The following is a 16,930-nucleotide window of genomic DNA, read 5'->3' on the forward strand; positions in this document are numbered from 1 at the left end:
AAAAGACCACCTCCAAAATGTCAGCTTTTAAATTATAAGACTTCACATTTTAGTGGGAGTTTTGTGGCAAACAGTCATTACACTCTGCCAAACCCCGTCATTGTTTATGTCTAATTGTACTTTCAGGCAGACAAATAAGAAACAGCTGAACCATAAGTGTGCTCAACACAAATTATTGTGTAAAATAAACACGTTTTTTTGGCTTGCGTGTCACTTACAGGGGGTTATAACATCAATGATGTCATGTTTTACTGGACTAGAGGAAATGATTCAGTTCGAGGTTTGGACACACTCCAACTGGCACAATACACAGTAGAAGACCACTTCACATCTGTGTCTGAAGCAGTATATGAGACAGGTAAGAACACCCTTATAACACTTTCTAGGTACAGTTTGGAAAATGGCTCTGGAAATGGAGCAGCATTACGGAACTGAGCACATGGCTTTCTCTTAGGATTTGACAGTTTTAATTTTCTACTAGGTTGTAATCTTGAAACTGTAAATACTTTTTCAGTTGCTACCAGCAGAGACCAAGCTAATCTAAAGATTGAGAGTTTTTGAGCATTTCTTGGAGGGTACACATTACCTAAAGAAGGATAAACAAAACATTTACTACTGTTTCTGTGTAAAGCCAGAGTTCTTGTGAAGGAAGAAGAGTCTGTAAATTGGTCATTTAAATTGAAGAGAGATGGGGAACTCTGGGTACCCAGTTCAGAACAGTTTCCAGCCTCCTGGAAACAGCCATTCTGGCTTTATTAGGGAAGTTAAATGCCTCTATTCACTCATGGAAATTTCTGTGAATGTGCTGGGTGCTTGAGCAACTGGAAGAGGTTGGTTTTCATGGGTAGTGCTTGCTATCCATGTAGGAGTTGCTCTTTATCTGCAGCAGCCTCTGTCCAGCCCAGGGAAGGGTCAGAAGCATTTCCTCAGACCTGTTCTTTTGCTGATCTTAGAAAACCACTGTAGGAAGTTTCCTCTAACACCAGACTTACCCTCAGGAAAAAGTCTGCTTCTGTTTATTTCCCAGAGTTTTCAAAAGGGCTTTCAGAGAGTTCAAGACCTGCCGAACCTGCTTCATGCTCTTTGTGTTACTCTTGGGTCTTTCATTGCTGCTATTCACTGCCTACTCAGTTTCTCTTCTGCTGAAGTCAACAAGCCAACTGGTGTTCTTTAAATGAAGACACACACATATCCTTAAAACCTGTAGTTTCATCAGGATATGTTACTAATTCTGAATCACAGGAATATAGTTTCTCTCTTCCATTACTGGGTAATTCTGCTTTAATAATGCAAACAGAGAAACTTTGTGATCTAATTTCAGGTATTAATTCAGGCTAAAAGTCAAAGTTCTCTAAATAGATATAAAAACAGAAATGAAATGCATATTAGCAGGCTCCAGGATGGCAAAGTATCTTGCTCCTTAAATAAGTGACATCTTCTTGCCTTCCTCCTCTTTACAGCTTCTGGGTAAGCAGCATCAGGTTCAATCAAAGGAGAATCATCATTTACAGCTGTTGTGCCCAGAAGGGTATTAGGACCTGTTCACTTTACAGGAAAATAGGAAGAGAAAACCTGCTTAATTCTCACTATCTCCTGTCACAGAGTCCAGACTCTAAAGCCAAAAAACCTTCTATTATTTTTTTACCAAATAGACTAAAAGCAATTTCCAGTTATAACTGAAGGGACATTATAGGATGAACTGTGTTTGTCTGTTCAGTAAATGATGCTGTCTTCCTCCATTTATGTTGGCAGGAATCATATGTATAAAGTCAAAAGCCACTTTTTCTTGTAATTATAGATTTTAACTTAATGTAACTTAATTAGATTAAAATTTCCCACACCTGCTTGTTTCAAATCTCCTGTTCAAGAATGCCGTGTTCTCAAATGCTGTGCAGTACTTTTAAAATGAAATCTCATAATCCTTTTAATTTTCTATTGAGTCATTATGTATTAGGTTCTATTTCCTACAATTTTTATTTTCTTTTTTTTTAATGAAAGCAGTGCCTACTGAGGCCCATATTAAAAGAAAAAAACAACCAGGTTATGGAACGATGCAGTTTTGAAATGAAAAATGATGTTTTGCATTTCCTTACTTTATAAATAAGTTACATTATAAATAACAGTTATTTATAACAATTGCAATTCAAAAAGCTACAGATAAAGATAGAAGAGAACTGTGTGTAGGATTTCCTAACACAGCAAAAAAAGCAATCAGGATTTGATACTCTGTGAACTTGAACAAACAGTACAGATGCTGTGCAAGTGCAATATTGTACAACAGTGCAAAACCTAAGTTCACGTACAGCCACTGACAGCCAAATTTAAAATGTAGTCAGCAAAATTCCTGCATAAGTAACTTCACTAAATTTAAGAAAAGGGCGTTGTGGATTAATCTTGTTTGTAGAAAAGCATGTATCAACAGAATAGTAATCACATTGTTGTAACCACATAATAGTAAGTCACTTTGAATAATGTTAGCTAGGTTGCTGACTATGGTTTGGTGTTGATTTTGTTTTGCTGCAGACCAATTTCATTTTGGACATGGGCAAATTAATTGTTAGAACCATTTTCTACATGTCTCCATCTACAGTCCTTATTCTGACTGCTCTTGGACCCCAGACCCATGGGTGCTGGGTTTTTATTTTAGCTGTGTAGCCACCACCACCTGCATTCCCAGAGTAATAAATAGTGGTATAAAAAAGCTTTCCTATTGGAAAAATATAAAAGCAACAAAAGATGGTTAAAATTTAGCTTTTTGTGTAAATAATCATAGCAATAACGCTGAAACATACTCTAAGAATTCATTTAATCTCTTCTCATGTTGCAAGGCAAGGTCATATATATCTACAGCCTACTTCCTGACAGATGTTTCAAGGAGTATGTTAGTCAAACCTCTAAACTGTCTCCTTCACAACCTCCCCAGATGATTTTTTTTTTTCCTGGTGATTATTACATGCATATTTTCCTCATGTCTAATCTTGATCTCCCTTGCTGCATTTCAAACCCATTATGTGGATATGGAAGCCAAATTTCTTGTTATTTTTCAGCAGGTCTTTCACTGTTTCAAGACAAATATATCTTTCTTTTCATCAACAATTTCCCTCTTTTTAATATATATAGCCAGCTTTCTAGGTCTCCTGTCTTTGCTGTTGGTCTCTCATGGTATTATTCTTATCTTTGCTGACATGCAGCACCCAAAACTGGGTATCCTGTTCCCATCAGATGTCCTCCAAGGTGTGAAGAGTTCACTTCATGCATTTGATGAACTCTGTTCCTCTTTATCCATTCTGGGTTATTTGCTTTCTTGCAGGAATTTTTTTTTTTTTGACCTTGTTCATATTGTGATTCCTTCTAATACTCCACCTCCTTTATTGCCCTGTAGCTACATATTCCCTGTACTCTGTTTGGGGAGCTGGTAATCCCTAGCTGAGTGTAGGACTTCGGACTTGCTTTTGTTGAATTGCGTCTTGTTTTACTCAGGTTGTTTTTGGTAGTTGTTGGGAGAATTTTGTATTCGAATCCTGTTCTCTAATGTGGTAACACTCTTCTCTTAAAAGACTCCTGGTATGTCATCGTGTTTGTCAGTGAGCAGTACCGGGCACTGGGCAGACCCCATGTATTCCCACTCAATAAATGTTCCTGTTTTCAAAGCAAGTGATAGCTAATTAATCTCAGTTAACCTTTTTAATTGGGGAAAGAAGGAAAAATGTAATTTAATACTTGAGACTAATTGGCTGTTGATGGCTTTTCTTCTGGTCTGCAAATTTCCTGAAGTCTTGCTTTCACTACTGGAAGTATTCAGCAGCAGCAGGAATGAAGAGGCTCAGCTTGCTCGTGTCTAGTCTAACACTGAGTCTTCAGCCAGAAGGCAGGGAGAGTTACGTCAAGTAGTCAGGGCTCTTGGTGCACATCCCCACTTAGAGAACCGTGAAGGCAGCAAAATGACATAGTCAGATGGTATTATTTTGGCAGAAAGAGGGAAAGAAGAGACAGAAGCATAAAGTCAGTCTCTGCTGCTTGATGCACAAAAGACAAGACATTTGTCCTCTTGAAAAGGCAAAGGGAACTGGCTGCTGTTCCTTATCTGCAGTCACTGCCAGGGTTTTGATATCTATCACGAATCCTGCTTTAGCCTCCTTGAGCTAGAGGCCATCAGACCTTGCTTAGCTGTGCAGTGCTGACACTGTTTTGGCCCCTGGCCACTCCACGTTATTTGCTTCTCAGGTGGGGGCAGTACTAAGCCAGTAGTGAGTTGCTCTAGTTTATAATTAGTGAACTGAAAATCAAAAGGTATACAAAATATATATAAACTATAAAGGGTGTATAAGAGTGTATAAATATAACAGACTCCTACACAGAGTGTGTATTCATCAGTCACAGTCTCTTTCTCTTGAAATACAGGCATTACCTTGTTTTGTCCTAGAGGCCTATCTGCAGTTTCCCAAGGCTCAGGAGGTTTATTAGATAATAATCATCCTTTTCAATCAAGGTATATTGACAGCCTTAGCTTACTGCATCAGTCAGAGAATTGCACTTCAGTTGCACAACTTATTTGTTGGGTAAAAGCAGGACACTACTCATTCCTTTGTAAATGAACAAGCAGTAAAAGATTGCATACTGAAAGCAAGATTTTCAGCACATAGTTAAAGCAGTAGAATTCTATTTAAAGCTTTCCTGTACTGTGCCCTTAAAAGGTCTAAGAAGAGAAGATGATGATGCTTTGGTAGAGTTACACTGACGCACTTGTGTGAGATGTACATCACACATTTTATCTGGCACCCAAGGGGTTAGCATGCATATTTCATGATAGAGAAGAATGTGCCTTTGTGCCTGACTGCACATCCATGTGCAGGATACCAAAGTGCTTCTTACATAAAGAGTGATGTGGAGCAGTCTTTTACTAGAGTAGAGTTCATCAAAAAGTCCACAGGAAGTAACTGTGGGGAAGATGCTCCCATCCTGTAACACTAGAGTGGAAGTTAGGAACTGCTGACAGCGTTTATACAGCATCAGTCCTTCATTCAGGTGCCTCTGTTGTGACCATTTGCTGATCAGAGGGCAGCAGGAAAGAGCAGAGATGCAGTGTCCTGCCATCAGCCAGGAAGAGATGTCATAGAAAAATGGGATAATAAAAAAATGGATGACCTAGGGTGATAAGGAAGCCTGTTTGTTTAGGTCTATATCAATTTCTCGGGCAGTGCAGTAATAGTGTTAATAAAGTTACCAGTATTATGGCAAGATCTATACGAAGTTTCAGATAGGCAGTGCTGTAAATGAGGATGCTGTTTTTAGAAGCCAAAATCCAAACTTCAAAGGCAAGTTATAAAGAGGAATACATTAGCTTTTCTTGCTTTCAGAAAGATCTATTTTAGACCTGGACAGCACCTGCTCAGCTACTGGTAAAGTCTATGCTGTTATAATTTTTATGATACTGAAACAAAAGTAGCCAATTGGAACCAACTGAAATTCACTTTCTTTCATGTCTACTTTAGTACTGTGAGTTGGGGTAGGTATGCAGACTGTGACTGCTATCTAGATTTGTTCCTTATGTACAAGCTAGAGCTACTGTCCAGTTTGTACTTCTGCCATCTAGTAAATTCTGTAAAGCCCAAGTAACTCAGCTTAATCTTCTTTTGCTGTGGGGTGACCTAAGTAGGTCATAAGTAGAATAGCTTACCTTCTAGTAGGTGTAGTGTATATATACTGTCAGTCATTTAAGTTCAGATTCATCTGAGAAACAGTAATTTGATACTTCGTAAGCGGGTAAGTGCTAACATTATGCCTTTGCTTCATAGATAGCTATTTGCACAGTGATTATTTCCATCACATTATCAAATTGAAATCAGAGCTGTCGCACACTGAGGTGACATCCATCGAAGGCCAGAAACTTACAGGAAAAAGCATCTTCTTGCTTGCCTAGAAAGGTGGGACCAGATGATCTTTGAGGTCCCCTCCAATCTGTGATTCTATGATTCTATGCAATACTTTGTTGTTAATAAGACTCAAGCAAGGGGTAAACTTGACAGTTTTGAGGAGTCAACTTGAGCTGTACTTAACTATAGTAAAGCCAGGACTAAGATTACATGAACCTATTTCACTTTTGATCTCGCTGATGGCAGCATAGTCTCAAATGTGCATGTCAAAGGCAATGAGATTACGATCTCATATGCAACTCATGTAACAGGAGTATCAATTTTGTTTCTTTTTAAAGATGGTAACTTTTGGTACCTGTGGAGTGTAAGTGAAAAAAGGACTGTAATACTTCCTTATGTTCATTTTGTCCCACTGCTCATTTCTTTAGCAAGGTGTATGTATTGCATACTCTTTCTTGATTGCTACTTCCTTCAGTTTATTACAGAAGTTCATATGAATTCTATATATAGGTTGCTTCAAAATTTCCTTTTTAAAAGGTCTTCTGAAATCTAGAGAAATGCTGATGCTATTATTATCATCATATCCATGATGTGTCTTTGGATTCTGCAGAAAGCCTTAAGGTTAGAGAAATGACTTTTCTTTGTTCCCCCAAAAAACCACTCAGCTATAAGCTGTTACATCTCTATTTCTCTTTGTTATTCACACATTACTTCAGAAATTTCTGGCATCAGGAAAAATAACACGAAAAAACACAGGAACTTTCAAAGAGCTTGTCTACACTTGGAAATTGCAGCAAAGTGGCAAAATGTTTGATATTTTGAACTATCTTCCCATGAACACACTTGGCTTTTATACAAAGGTGACTGTATGCTAATGAGGAGACGGTATTTCTGCACGGCTATTGTGTATCAGCTATTTCAGAGTTTTCCTTAAAGATAAGCTCGAAGGCTGAACCACAGAAACCCCCAGGTACCTGTGGTACTCTGCAGGAAGCATAGTCCAGTCTCTTCACTCCCCTTTGCTGGGTACATGGAACCACATCTTGCCCTATGGTCAGCACAGAAACAGAAGACAACTTTTGTGGAGGATTGTTGATGGTTTGCACCCTCTGTAATCTCACCTGACCTCTGGGTTGACAGCCTTCCCTCACTTGCAGTGACTGCGCCATTGTCCTTCTGTGTGCTGGCGTCTACTGTGCTGCAGTAATGACAGTACAAACACTGCAGAGAAAATTGTCTGTTTCTATTTTAAGGTATCTGCTTTGAGTTCTAGTTAAATAGCATTCTAGAAGACTGCAAGCAAAATTCATAAAATCCTTAACAGTTTTTAATAAGGTTTTAAATGATTGCTCTTGCATACTAGGAAGCCACAGATTTACCATTGTCTGTACAACCCTAATTCTCTTTCTCTAATTATGCTTTATGCTACAGTCTTTCATGGTACAGACAGGTTTTTTTTTTTCACAGTGGTAGTGCTTGATTTAGTGCAAGGATGAATGCAGACAGAAGCAGAAATAATGTTGCACAGTGAACTGTAAGTTTTTCATGTCCTAAATTTTGAGTGCCTTACTTTGGTCTGCTTACATTTAAAATCAATTTTGGTGGGCAAAATGCCTTTTACTGAAACAACTGTATTGGTAAAAATCACAGTATTGATAGAGTCACAGTTGATAGAGGTACAGTAATGTAATGTTTCTCTTTTCACATAAAAATTATGATAAAGGTGTAAATCATCTTTGTCCCTCCTGCCTCATGGAGATAAAGTCTACTGTCCATCTTATTATCTTTCTTTCTATCAGTCAGAAACTTGGGGAACTCACTATGTTGAACTTAAAGAGGAATCCTAAATACAGTGTATTTGTACATTCAGAAGGAGAAAGAACTGACTACCAAAGGACTATTTAGTCCAGTAGTGAAGAGGCAGAGTCAATGCAGCAGAAAACTGAAGTCAGCTGAGAAATTAGGCATTAATTTTTAACACACAGAATGATTTACTTAGAGAAATGGTGGATGCTGCATATCTGGATATCCTCAGATTAAGTATAGATGTCTGTGTGAAAGGTGAATTCTGTTCCAACCAAAGTGATTGAGTTCAAAGCAAGGCATAATTGGGGAAATATAAATGCCCGTGATTAGAGTCAGACTACATAGTCAATTCTTTCTGGTTTTAAGAATCCTGTGAAACCTTGTTGTTCCCTCAATGCAATTTATACAATACTTTTAAACATGGAAATTTAACCATCCATTTGCTAGCCTGGGAGCAATAAGATGTTTCTTGGCATCTGTTACTTGCACTTCAAGCTTTTAAAAGTACTTTTATTTGACTTGATGTCTCACAGTGCACCTAAGGGATGCACAAATAGGCTGTCAGATCATATATTGTTGTTTCTAAAGTGCATTCACCATTCCATAGTTCTGTTCTGTCTCACAGCATGCAGCATTGGAAATGAGCATGGGTCCTGCAGACCATAATCTGTTGGATTAATACAGACGAAGGCAAAGCTGTCTGACGACAGTGTTTTCAAGATCTCACTGATAATCTGGTGTGAATGTTGTTAAAACTGATGTCATTAAAACCAAACACTTTAACACTTAATTTTGAACTGGGAACTTCAGATTAAGTAGTTTTTAATTGCATTTAAGTTAGCACAAAGCAAGCTTTTTCCTTACTGTGATCTGTTTTACTGGTAACAGTTTCAGATCCTGTGCTTCTGCTGCCCAAACATAGCCAAATTTTGCTCAGTTACTGAGCTGGATAACAAAGGCTTTGCTTACCAGTGTGCTGTCCCCTTATTAAACCCAATTCCATATTTGACTCTGTGAGCCCAAATATTCATCTTCTGGAAATCACTCACTCAGAAGCCAGAACAGTGATACTGCTCAGACCAACACAAATACTTCAATGCACTCATGCACTCATGTAAAATAAAAAACAGATAGTGAAGATGCAAAGATATTGTTTGGCTTTAAGTAAAATGTAAGAGGTAGGTCAGCAGTATCAGAGAAGGTACCTTTAAGCCACTTCTTGAGCAATAGTAAATGAAAAGAAAAGCAAAATAAACTAGAGATGTGAAGCAGTTAAAAGTAAGGACCCATGCTAACTTCATGAAATGACAGTTGCTTTTATGCTAGTTTATATAGTAGCTCATTCTTTATGAATAGCCACATCTAAATACATAAGTGATTTCAAATTTCCTTGCCTTGTGTTATATAATGAAACATCCTTTCCACACATTGGTGAATTTATTTTGCCTTCACTAATTCTCACTGAATTTCCAGTTCAAGGTGTCTTTAATGAAACTCTGGATATCGTGACTGGGTGCTATATATTTTGATTTTATCTGTCAGTTCAATTTATAGTCTTCATGATAGAATTTTTCAGAGCTGTGTTTTTTTCAAGCTTGTTTGTTAGGCTTTTCCAGCATTGTAGTGCACAAAAGTAGTACAGGTTGGTAATTTAAAGAACTTTTAATGAATTGCACTTTCACAATATTTTTTTTCCTGCTCTTTCCACAGGACGTTACCCAAAACTAGTGTTTCACTTTGAACTGAAGAGAAACATCTTGTATTTCATACTAGAGACATATGTGCCATCAATCCTGTTGGTTGTGCTCTCCTGGGTATCATTTTGGATAAGCCAGTCATCAGTTCCAGCCAGAATCTGCATAGGTGAGAAACTGATGATAAAACACAGCAAACCAAACCAAGAGTTGGATCATTAAGATGCTTTCTTTATTGCATATACATGGCATCCACTTCAAATGTTGCAAATGCTTGAGTTTTATGGAATTAGTTTTCTAGTTTGTCATCTGCAGTACATCCTGAAGACTCCCCTTAAAGCCTTGCTATTCTTTTCCTAAGAAAATGTCTTCAGGAACTACAGGAGATTTAGAGGCAGGGGAGGCTGCTGAAAGCAAAGGAAAAAAAACCTCAGCCATTTTGGAAATAATTTCAACATATTCAACCACATGGTATGCAGAGACAGAATTGTGAGACTTTTGTGAGGTTTAATGATACATACTAATTAACAGATTCATAATAAGAGAATTAAAAGAGATTAATTATAATTAATTTCAAATAAAGGATATTCTGAAAGGGAAATAGTGCAAATCAGTTTTGATCAGATTGCAGATGGGGTGGGGAAAAAACTTCCTACAGAATAGAGGAGAAAGAAGAAAGAAAGATTTCACATCAGGTGGGCAACTGCATTGAGCAAAATCATAACTGAATATTTTCAAGGGAGCATTTGCGCAGTATTCCAGTAGTAATGTGTTAATCATAAATATACATTCTATGACACCAAAATATCTCTCATTTTAATTTCCAGTCTTCTCAGCTTTACAAACACTTCTCATAAGTGTTTTTAAGCATTTAACTTGAGAATCACAAGTTCATTTGAAAGTCTACTTTCCAAAGCATGACACATTAATTGCTGTGGCATACTAGATGTTCAGAGAGCCAAAACTGGCTTGCAGAGGGCCCTTGCAGTAGAGGCCCTCATTGGTATCTGTGTTTTATCAGGAGCCGTATTTTTTGCATTCCACAGGTGTTACCACAGTACTGACTATGACAACACTGATGATGGGAGCCAGGACTTCACTCCCAAACGCTAATTGCTTTATTAAGGCAATTGATGTCTACCTTGGTATCTGCTTCAGTTTCATCTTTGGAGCACTGTTAGAGTATGCAGTGGCTCATTTCTGCACTTTGCATCGACTCAGTTCAAAGGAAGTTCCAAAGGTATTTTAATTTTTTTTATTGTTATCCTGCAAAACAGACTTCAGTGATACCTGCTAAACAGAATGATTTATCTTAGCACTAATGGTAAATATATTTAAGCAATTTTCTATTTTGGAATAAGGGCAGTGAAATCAGAATATCCTTAAGAAAAAATAGCTGTATAACTGGACCTTTTTAGAAGAGATCAAACTGATGCACCTTTCCATAATGATTTTTTCTTTGGGTATGGACTTTATGGCCATTTATCAAATGATGTGCTAGATGTTTCGCAAAAATCACAAGCAGTTGTTGTCTTCCCCGCAATGGCATGCATTTACAGTTTAAATATTAGAATGAGATTAGTGATTTAGTCTTATTGTAATGCAGCAAAAAAGGAAAAAAACAATATCACATTCTGTTTATGAAACCTTCTGTGCATGCGTGGTACATGGGTCAGTTTACTAGCAGGCAGCCTCAGTTATTAAGTGTATATAGCCTTCAGCTTACACCTCCTCTTTCAACATCTGCAGCTGAAGCTCAGACTGGGAGTCACTTTCTGTTCTGCATCATTATTATAGCAGCACTTTTTGCTGCTCTAATGAGCTTCTCACAACCGTGAGAGACTGTGAAATAGACTTAAAATAAAAAGGGATCAAATCAACATAGGCATTTTTGGGCCTGGTGGCTGTCATCTTGCTGAAATAATCAGGAAAGGTTCATGAAGAAGTTTTGTCACATCTTCCATCTTCAGTGTTTAGTTTTCACGTAAGCAGTGAAAAAGAAATCACAAATTGGAAGCTGATTGTCTTGCGGTTTTTAATGATGGGACAGAATCTAGTATGCATGATAGGAAAAAAAATTAAGCAGCTTATGAAATTTCTGGATGAGTAGATAAATTAAAACATAGAAAGTGAGAATAACAGGAAAAAAAGGCAGAAAGAAGTGTGGTTGAGCCTGTGTGGATAAATGGCCAGAAGAAGAAAGACTGTTAACTATTTAGGCCAGTCTATAACAGAACATCACAAATGCCTAAGCAAAGCTCTTCAGTAGGTTCAAGAAACAGGATATTAAGTTCAAACCAAGTGGAGAAGCCTAAAAACAATGACAATCATTTGTTTTGTTTGTTTTTTTTTTTTGTCTGGTTTGTTTTTTTTAATAGCTAGGTAGTTCAACAGTTAATATGGGGGTTTGGCTGTTTGGATGGTCTGTCATTAAATCTAGGTGTGTGGAGAAGTACTGAAAAAAGAACACAAAGCTACCCCCCCTCCCCCCCGTGGATTTTAAAAGACATCATCTGATGGGGCAATATCTGCAAATGGGCAAACACTCGTTTTGAATGAGGGTTTGAGTGGAAAGCCTGAAAGTAATTTTTCTTGGCAAGGTAGCATCAGTGATAATTCCCTCTGAGCATATCCATCTTGTGAAGTAAATGGTTGTCATTTTGCTCATACAGCAGAAAAAAAGAACCAAGAAAGGCAACTTATTGGAGGTTTGGGTAAGAAAGTGCTTGGATGATTAAGCATCTTCAGATCTGTGAAGGGCACTTAAAACTGTCCTTGCTTCACCTACCTGTGTCAGATTCCCTTTCATCTGGGTCACAGGTGGTAGTGCTTGCAGATGGGGAAGACATGGGAACTTGTGGATTTGAAAGATGTGCATAGAAATAAGTTGAGGTACAGCTCTAAAATGAGGAAGGAAGAAAGGCTTAAGGCTATGCTTTTGTGAAGGACTTAATGACTGGAAGGAATGGTCTGTTACTTCAGGCATGTTTGCAGCCTTCTGCTGTGCATCACGAGTGAGCAAGCTAGTCCCTGACCACACAAACACAAGTGTATAAGGGAAGGAGCAGTTGGTTTGTCTGAGATCAACTCAAGACACTGCAGAATAAGGAAAATGCCTGTCATGCCATTTTCCTGCTGTACCCAAGGACAAGCATTGCTTACTGAGGAGGGTGCCATGGAGAGCACACCTGACTTGCATTTCTTATTTCTCACTGTAGAAAAGCAGACTATCACAAGGACAGAAGTACCATATAAAATCTCATGTCATTGTCTAGCAGGTGCTTAACAATTTCTGCGTATTATCACCATATGTTTTCCTCATTATTGTATTCTTTTGTAGACACAGGTTAATTGGAAATCTCACTTCCCAGTTTGTTATTCTCATACGTGAGCTGATACAGAATTTGCACTCAGAATTATGTAAATAAATGTAACCTCTGGCTTATACAGGAATTGTACTGGTTTGCTTTCTGGTTTGCTCATTAAAGCAATTGGGCTCTGGCATATCAGGTCCCTTTGAAGCCCTTGGGATCTCTGGTTTTGAATATAAACTGGTGAAAGTGCTCATCATATCCACACTCTTGCAGTGTCTCATATCATGTTAACCAGAACCCAGAGAGACAGCTTCAAAGCTAATGGCAAAAGCAGAGGAACCACCTGCTGAAAGGAAAGTCAGGCAGAATATTCCATTCACATCAAATGCATCTCAGACTTATTAAACAGAAAAGCTGCGTCTCCAGAATCCTGAGTTATTCCCTAGTATTGCCAAGGTGTGAATTGTGCCCTCTTAAAAATCAGAGGATTCCTTCTTGGTCTTCATCTGTCTTTCACCTAAACCTCTGCCTTTTGGTCAGAAAGGAGAAAGGTTTGAAAACTGAAAACCAGGTTATAAAGGGCAGTGTTCAGCCAATGTGGCATTTCTGTGCAAGCAGTGTGCAGCCTGTATGAACACTGAGTAAGCTCCAGGTGGGCAACACTCTAGGTTGAAATATTTTTAAGCTTGAGCACCTTTACTGTTCCATGGAAGTGACAACTTTCCTCAATTCTGTTGGCTGTTGGATGTCAGCAAACACTTCAGTTACTATGAACAGCAGCCATAGTTGCAGGTGCCACATACAGTGCTTTTCAGGTGAGGTACCGTACATTTCATGGATGTTACCAATTTGGTATTCTGACAGAGCCCTCCTTAGTGCCAGTTGCCAGTTTTTCACTGTCAGCTGGAAGCCAGGGAAAACTTAGTATGACACTTAAAATTAGAGCCATAGTTGAACACCTGCAACACAAATTATTATTATTATTTTTAATAATGAAAGCCAGCCTAGTCTTTTATCACATTCAGTTCTCCATAGTGAGTTAGAAAAGTCCCTTGATAGCCCAGGTTTATAAAACTGCGGGTTTTTATAATCTAACAGTTGTAGTTCTCCTCAAGACTACTTTTCTCCTTCTCACACAACGTGATACAGCACTTTTGCTGTAAATTTATCTCTGTTTGGCGAGAGCCCTGCTTTGTAACACTGTAAACAGAATCAAGTACATATACACCATGTACGGTATTTTCTGCTTAAGTACTAACTGCCTCTTGGGAAGTTGAAGGGAGTTAAGAACAACCTAATAAAGGTCAGCCTCCTGTGAATCAGGAGGTTGTGTGAAAAGAAAAATGGCACGTACGCAATGTCCTTTCATGCTCTGCAGTAAAACTAATTCTGCACATCTTTTAGCCAGGCCTACCTGAGAGACAAATAGACTCTTACGCTGAATAATACCCCAAATCCTGTAGTTTCTGAAATATAGATTTTGTTTTGCTCTTTTTTCCTTTTCTTAAAAAAATGAGAACAGGGGAAAAAGAAGTCAGGACTCTTCTGACAGGTTTCTTTTTTTTATTAACTTTTGAAGCGCTGAGTGCATTCATTAGGCTGTCACTCTGGTGCCTTGTTTCAAGTGCTAGGCATTGCTGACAAAGGCTTCTCTGCCATCCTCAGCGCTTCCCTCAGCTGCGTGAAGTTTTTGAAGCAGAAGAGCTAGGTATTTGTAACAGAGGTAGGCCCCAAGTAAAACTCCAAGTTTGAGATTTAGTACTACCCTGGAGACTGTTTAAGGTTCAGAATGGAATTTTATGGATTGATCCTCTTAATGGTTTATAGGCAGATTGTTATCCTGGCCTTTGGTTTCAAAATGCTCACATAGCTGTGGGAGGCTAGGTAGAGGATGAACAAGGTTTTGTAGTCAAGAGTAATTTTAGGATGATACGTTGTGTTGAGCTACATTTTTCTCTCTCAAATAAAATATACTGGTTTTTTTTTTTGGCAAATTGAAAGTGAAAAGCAGTAATAATCTATTTTTCTAGCTCCATCTGTTCGGTTTCACTGATTCACAGCAGTCTGAGGGCATTGTCCAATTTTCAAAGATGTTGCTAATTTTAAATGATGAAAGGCTCAAGAACTGTGCCATCTACGAGTACCCTGGGCAGAAGAGCAATTCTGCACTGGCATGGAGATTACTCAGGTGGCTTAATGAGCTTTCTTTGACTTTAATAGCTGGGATATTTCTAAATGAGCTTTTTGTGTGGCTATACATAGGGCTGTACATCTCAACTTTTCTAAAGTTTTTGTCTAGTCTCATGATGTAAATGGAAAAAGCAGATTGGTCAGAAGAAAGAGATTCTGCATTCCACGTTTCACAAATAATTTTTTAGCCTTTTTCTACTTATGCACCACTCACTGATTTGGAGAAAATTAAAATTATGTGACACCTCCTTGAATTAAAATGCCCCCTCCTCCAACTGTACAAATTTAGATTTAGTTTAGATACATACTTGGAGCCAACCTTTGTAGCTTTGGATCTGCTGGTGTCTCTACAGTATCCCAAACAAAACTAAATACTCCAGAAATTTCTTGAAAGTTTATGTTTAGAGCTGAAGCTGCAGCTGATGTCTAATCCTGTGTCCTCTGAGTCAGTAACAGTAAAACCGCTGACTTCAAAGAGTGAAGATTTCATACATGAACTTCATGGCTCTGGGCCATTTCTAATCAACAAAACCCACCAGAAGGCTTATACAGAAGTCTCTAAAGAGCTGTCTTGATGCATTGAAGCACTTAAAAACATGCTTAACCTTTATGTAACTTTGAACTTAAAGCATGAGTTTCAGGGCTTGAAAGAAAATACATGAGCTATTTAGTACTGAATTACATCTTTATGATCTTCTTTTTTTGTGCCTTTTTTTTTTTTTTTTAAGTGATTGGATTTTCATCACAAAACCCTAGGAATAGAGTAGCTAACTGCACAGAAGGAAAGTATCTTGTATTCTGGAGTGCTTGATTTGGGGTGCAGCCAGCTTGACTAGGTGGTCTGGCAGCTACCCCACCTTCTCCATTTTCAGATTGGGCTTTGCTTTACCCATGTTCTAGACATTGGCCTTTGCCGGTATTTCCCCTGAGCAGAAGACAGCTTAATGTTGTGCATTTCATGAATTTGCTGCAGAGTTAAGTAAAGCTTAGTGGGCCATAGGTGAACAAATCTAGCTTTGCTTTACAGTCCTAGGAAAGCTTTTGCAGTAAGACGTTGTTTAGGTCAACATTTTTCCTGTAAATGGAGGCTTTGAAAGCTGAAAGGAGCTCTGTGGTGTGCATAGGTGATCACCCTTGAAATCAGGGAGCAAGCTACAGGAGTTGTCATCAGAAACCCCCTATTATTTGCTGTAGATCTAAAATAAATAGGCAATGAAACACACACTTAAGTACCTGCTATTTTGTTTCCTATAAGGATGAGGATGAAGAGGCTGAAGAAGAGAGGAATGGAGTCTTGGCAGCAGTCACTAACAGTTGCAGTACCCCTGACAATATAAACAAGATCGATTCAAACAGAAGCAGCAAAACCAACACTGACGGAAAAAGGGAGAGAAGTAAACACAGTGGGTACACTTCACTGATGTCAGTAATGAAAAGACTTTTTTGCATCTTTGATTGCTTCCATGTTAAGAATCCTTACCACATAGACAACTACGCCAGATTTTCTTTCCCGTTATCATTCATCATAATTAATGTGTTATATTGGGTATATTATTTGTATTTTTAAATATTTTAATGTGTAAAATCTGTTTAAAGTTTAGGAAGTGGATATGGGAGGGGAGGTTGCAGAAGAAAGAAGTTGCATTTGGATAAAGGGATATGAAAGGACATGCCGTCTTTTCAAGCATTTCGATAAAGTTTCTTGTTAACTCACTTTTCCACTGTTAAATGACTGTCACCCAAAACTGACTTTCCTATTAGCATGCATGTCCCATCTTAAACTATTTATCAAAGGGCAGTAAGTCCTTTAAAAAAAAATTGAATTGTCAACTTTGTAAAGTGGGAATTACATTATGCTATATATGTATTCAACTTCATTGAATACATTTGAAAATAAAAATAATGAAGTGTTGTTTTCCTGCTATGCTTCTCCTTCTAGCTTTGTCAATAATGCATAAATTTTCCAGATCATTTGAGAAAATGTATAATTGCAGATCAAAGTGGTTTGGCTTCAGTAAAAAACAGTTTTGAAGGCAGGGGCTATCAACAGAAG

At 38.1% G+C, this 16,930-nt stretch overlaps 1 protein-coding gene across 3 annotated transcripts in view; it reads left to right on the top strand.

Moving 5' to 3' along the window:
* The window catches only part of LOC133272204 (gamma-aminobutyric acid receptor subunit pi-like), a 46,690-nt gene extending 30,021 nt beyond the window's left edge, over window positions 1–16,669 (top strand). For all 3 annotated transcript variants that reach the window (XM_061459059.1, XM_061459058.1, XM_061459060.1), the window contains 4 exons: window positions 221–358; window positions 9,390–9,542; window positions 10,420–10,613; window positions 16,133–16,669. In XM_061459059.1, coding sequence (XP_061315043.1) covers window positions 221–358; window positions 9,390–9,542; window positions 10,420–10,613; window positions 16,133–16,444 — 797 coding nt within the window. In that variant the 3' untranslated portion in view covers window positions 16,445–16,669. The remainder of the gene's footprint in view (window positions 1–220; window positions 359–9,389; window positions 9,543–10,419; window positions 10,614–16,132) is intronic.
* The last annotated feature ends 261 nt before the right edge of the window (window positions 16,670–16,930 follow it).

The sequence above is a fragment of the Pezoporus flaviventris genome, unplaced genomic scaffold (genome assembly GCF_033815535.1).
Source record: "Pezoporus flaviventris isolate CSIRO_AGI_PZ_B2104156 unplaced genomic scaffold, CSIRO_AGI_Pfla_v1 ptg000029l, whole genome shotgun sequence".
In the NCBI taxonomy this organism is placed as follows: domain Eukaryota; kingdom Metazoa; phylum Chordata; class Aves; order Psittaciformes; family Psittacidae; genus Pezoporus; species Pezoporus flaviventris.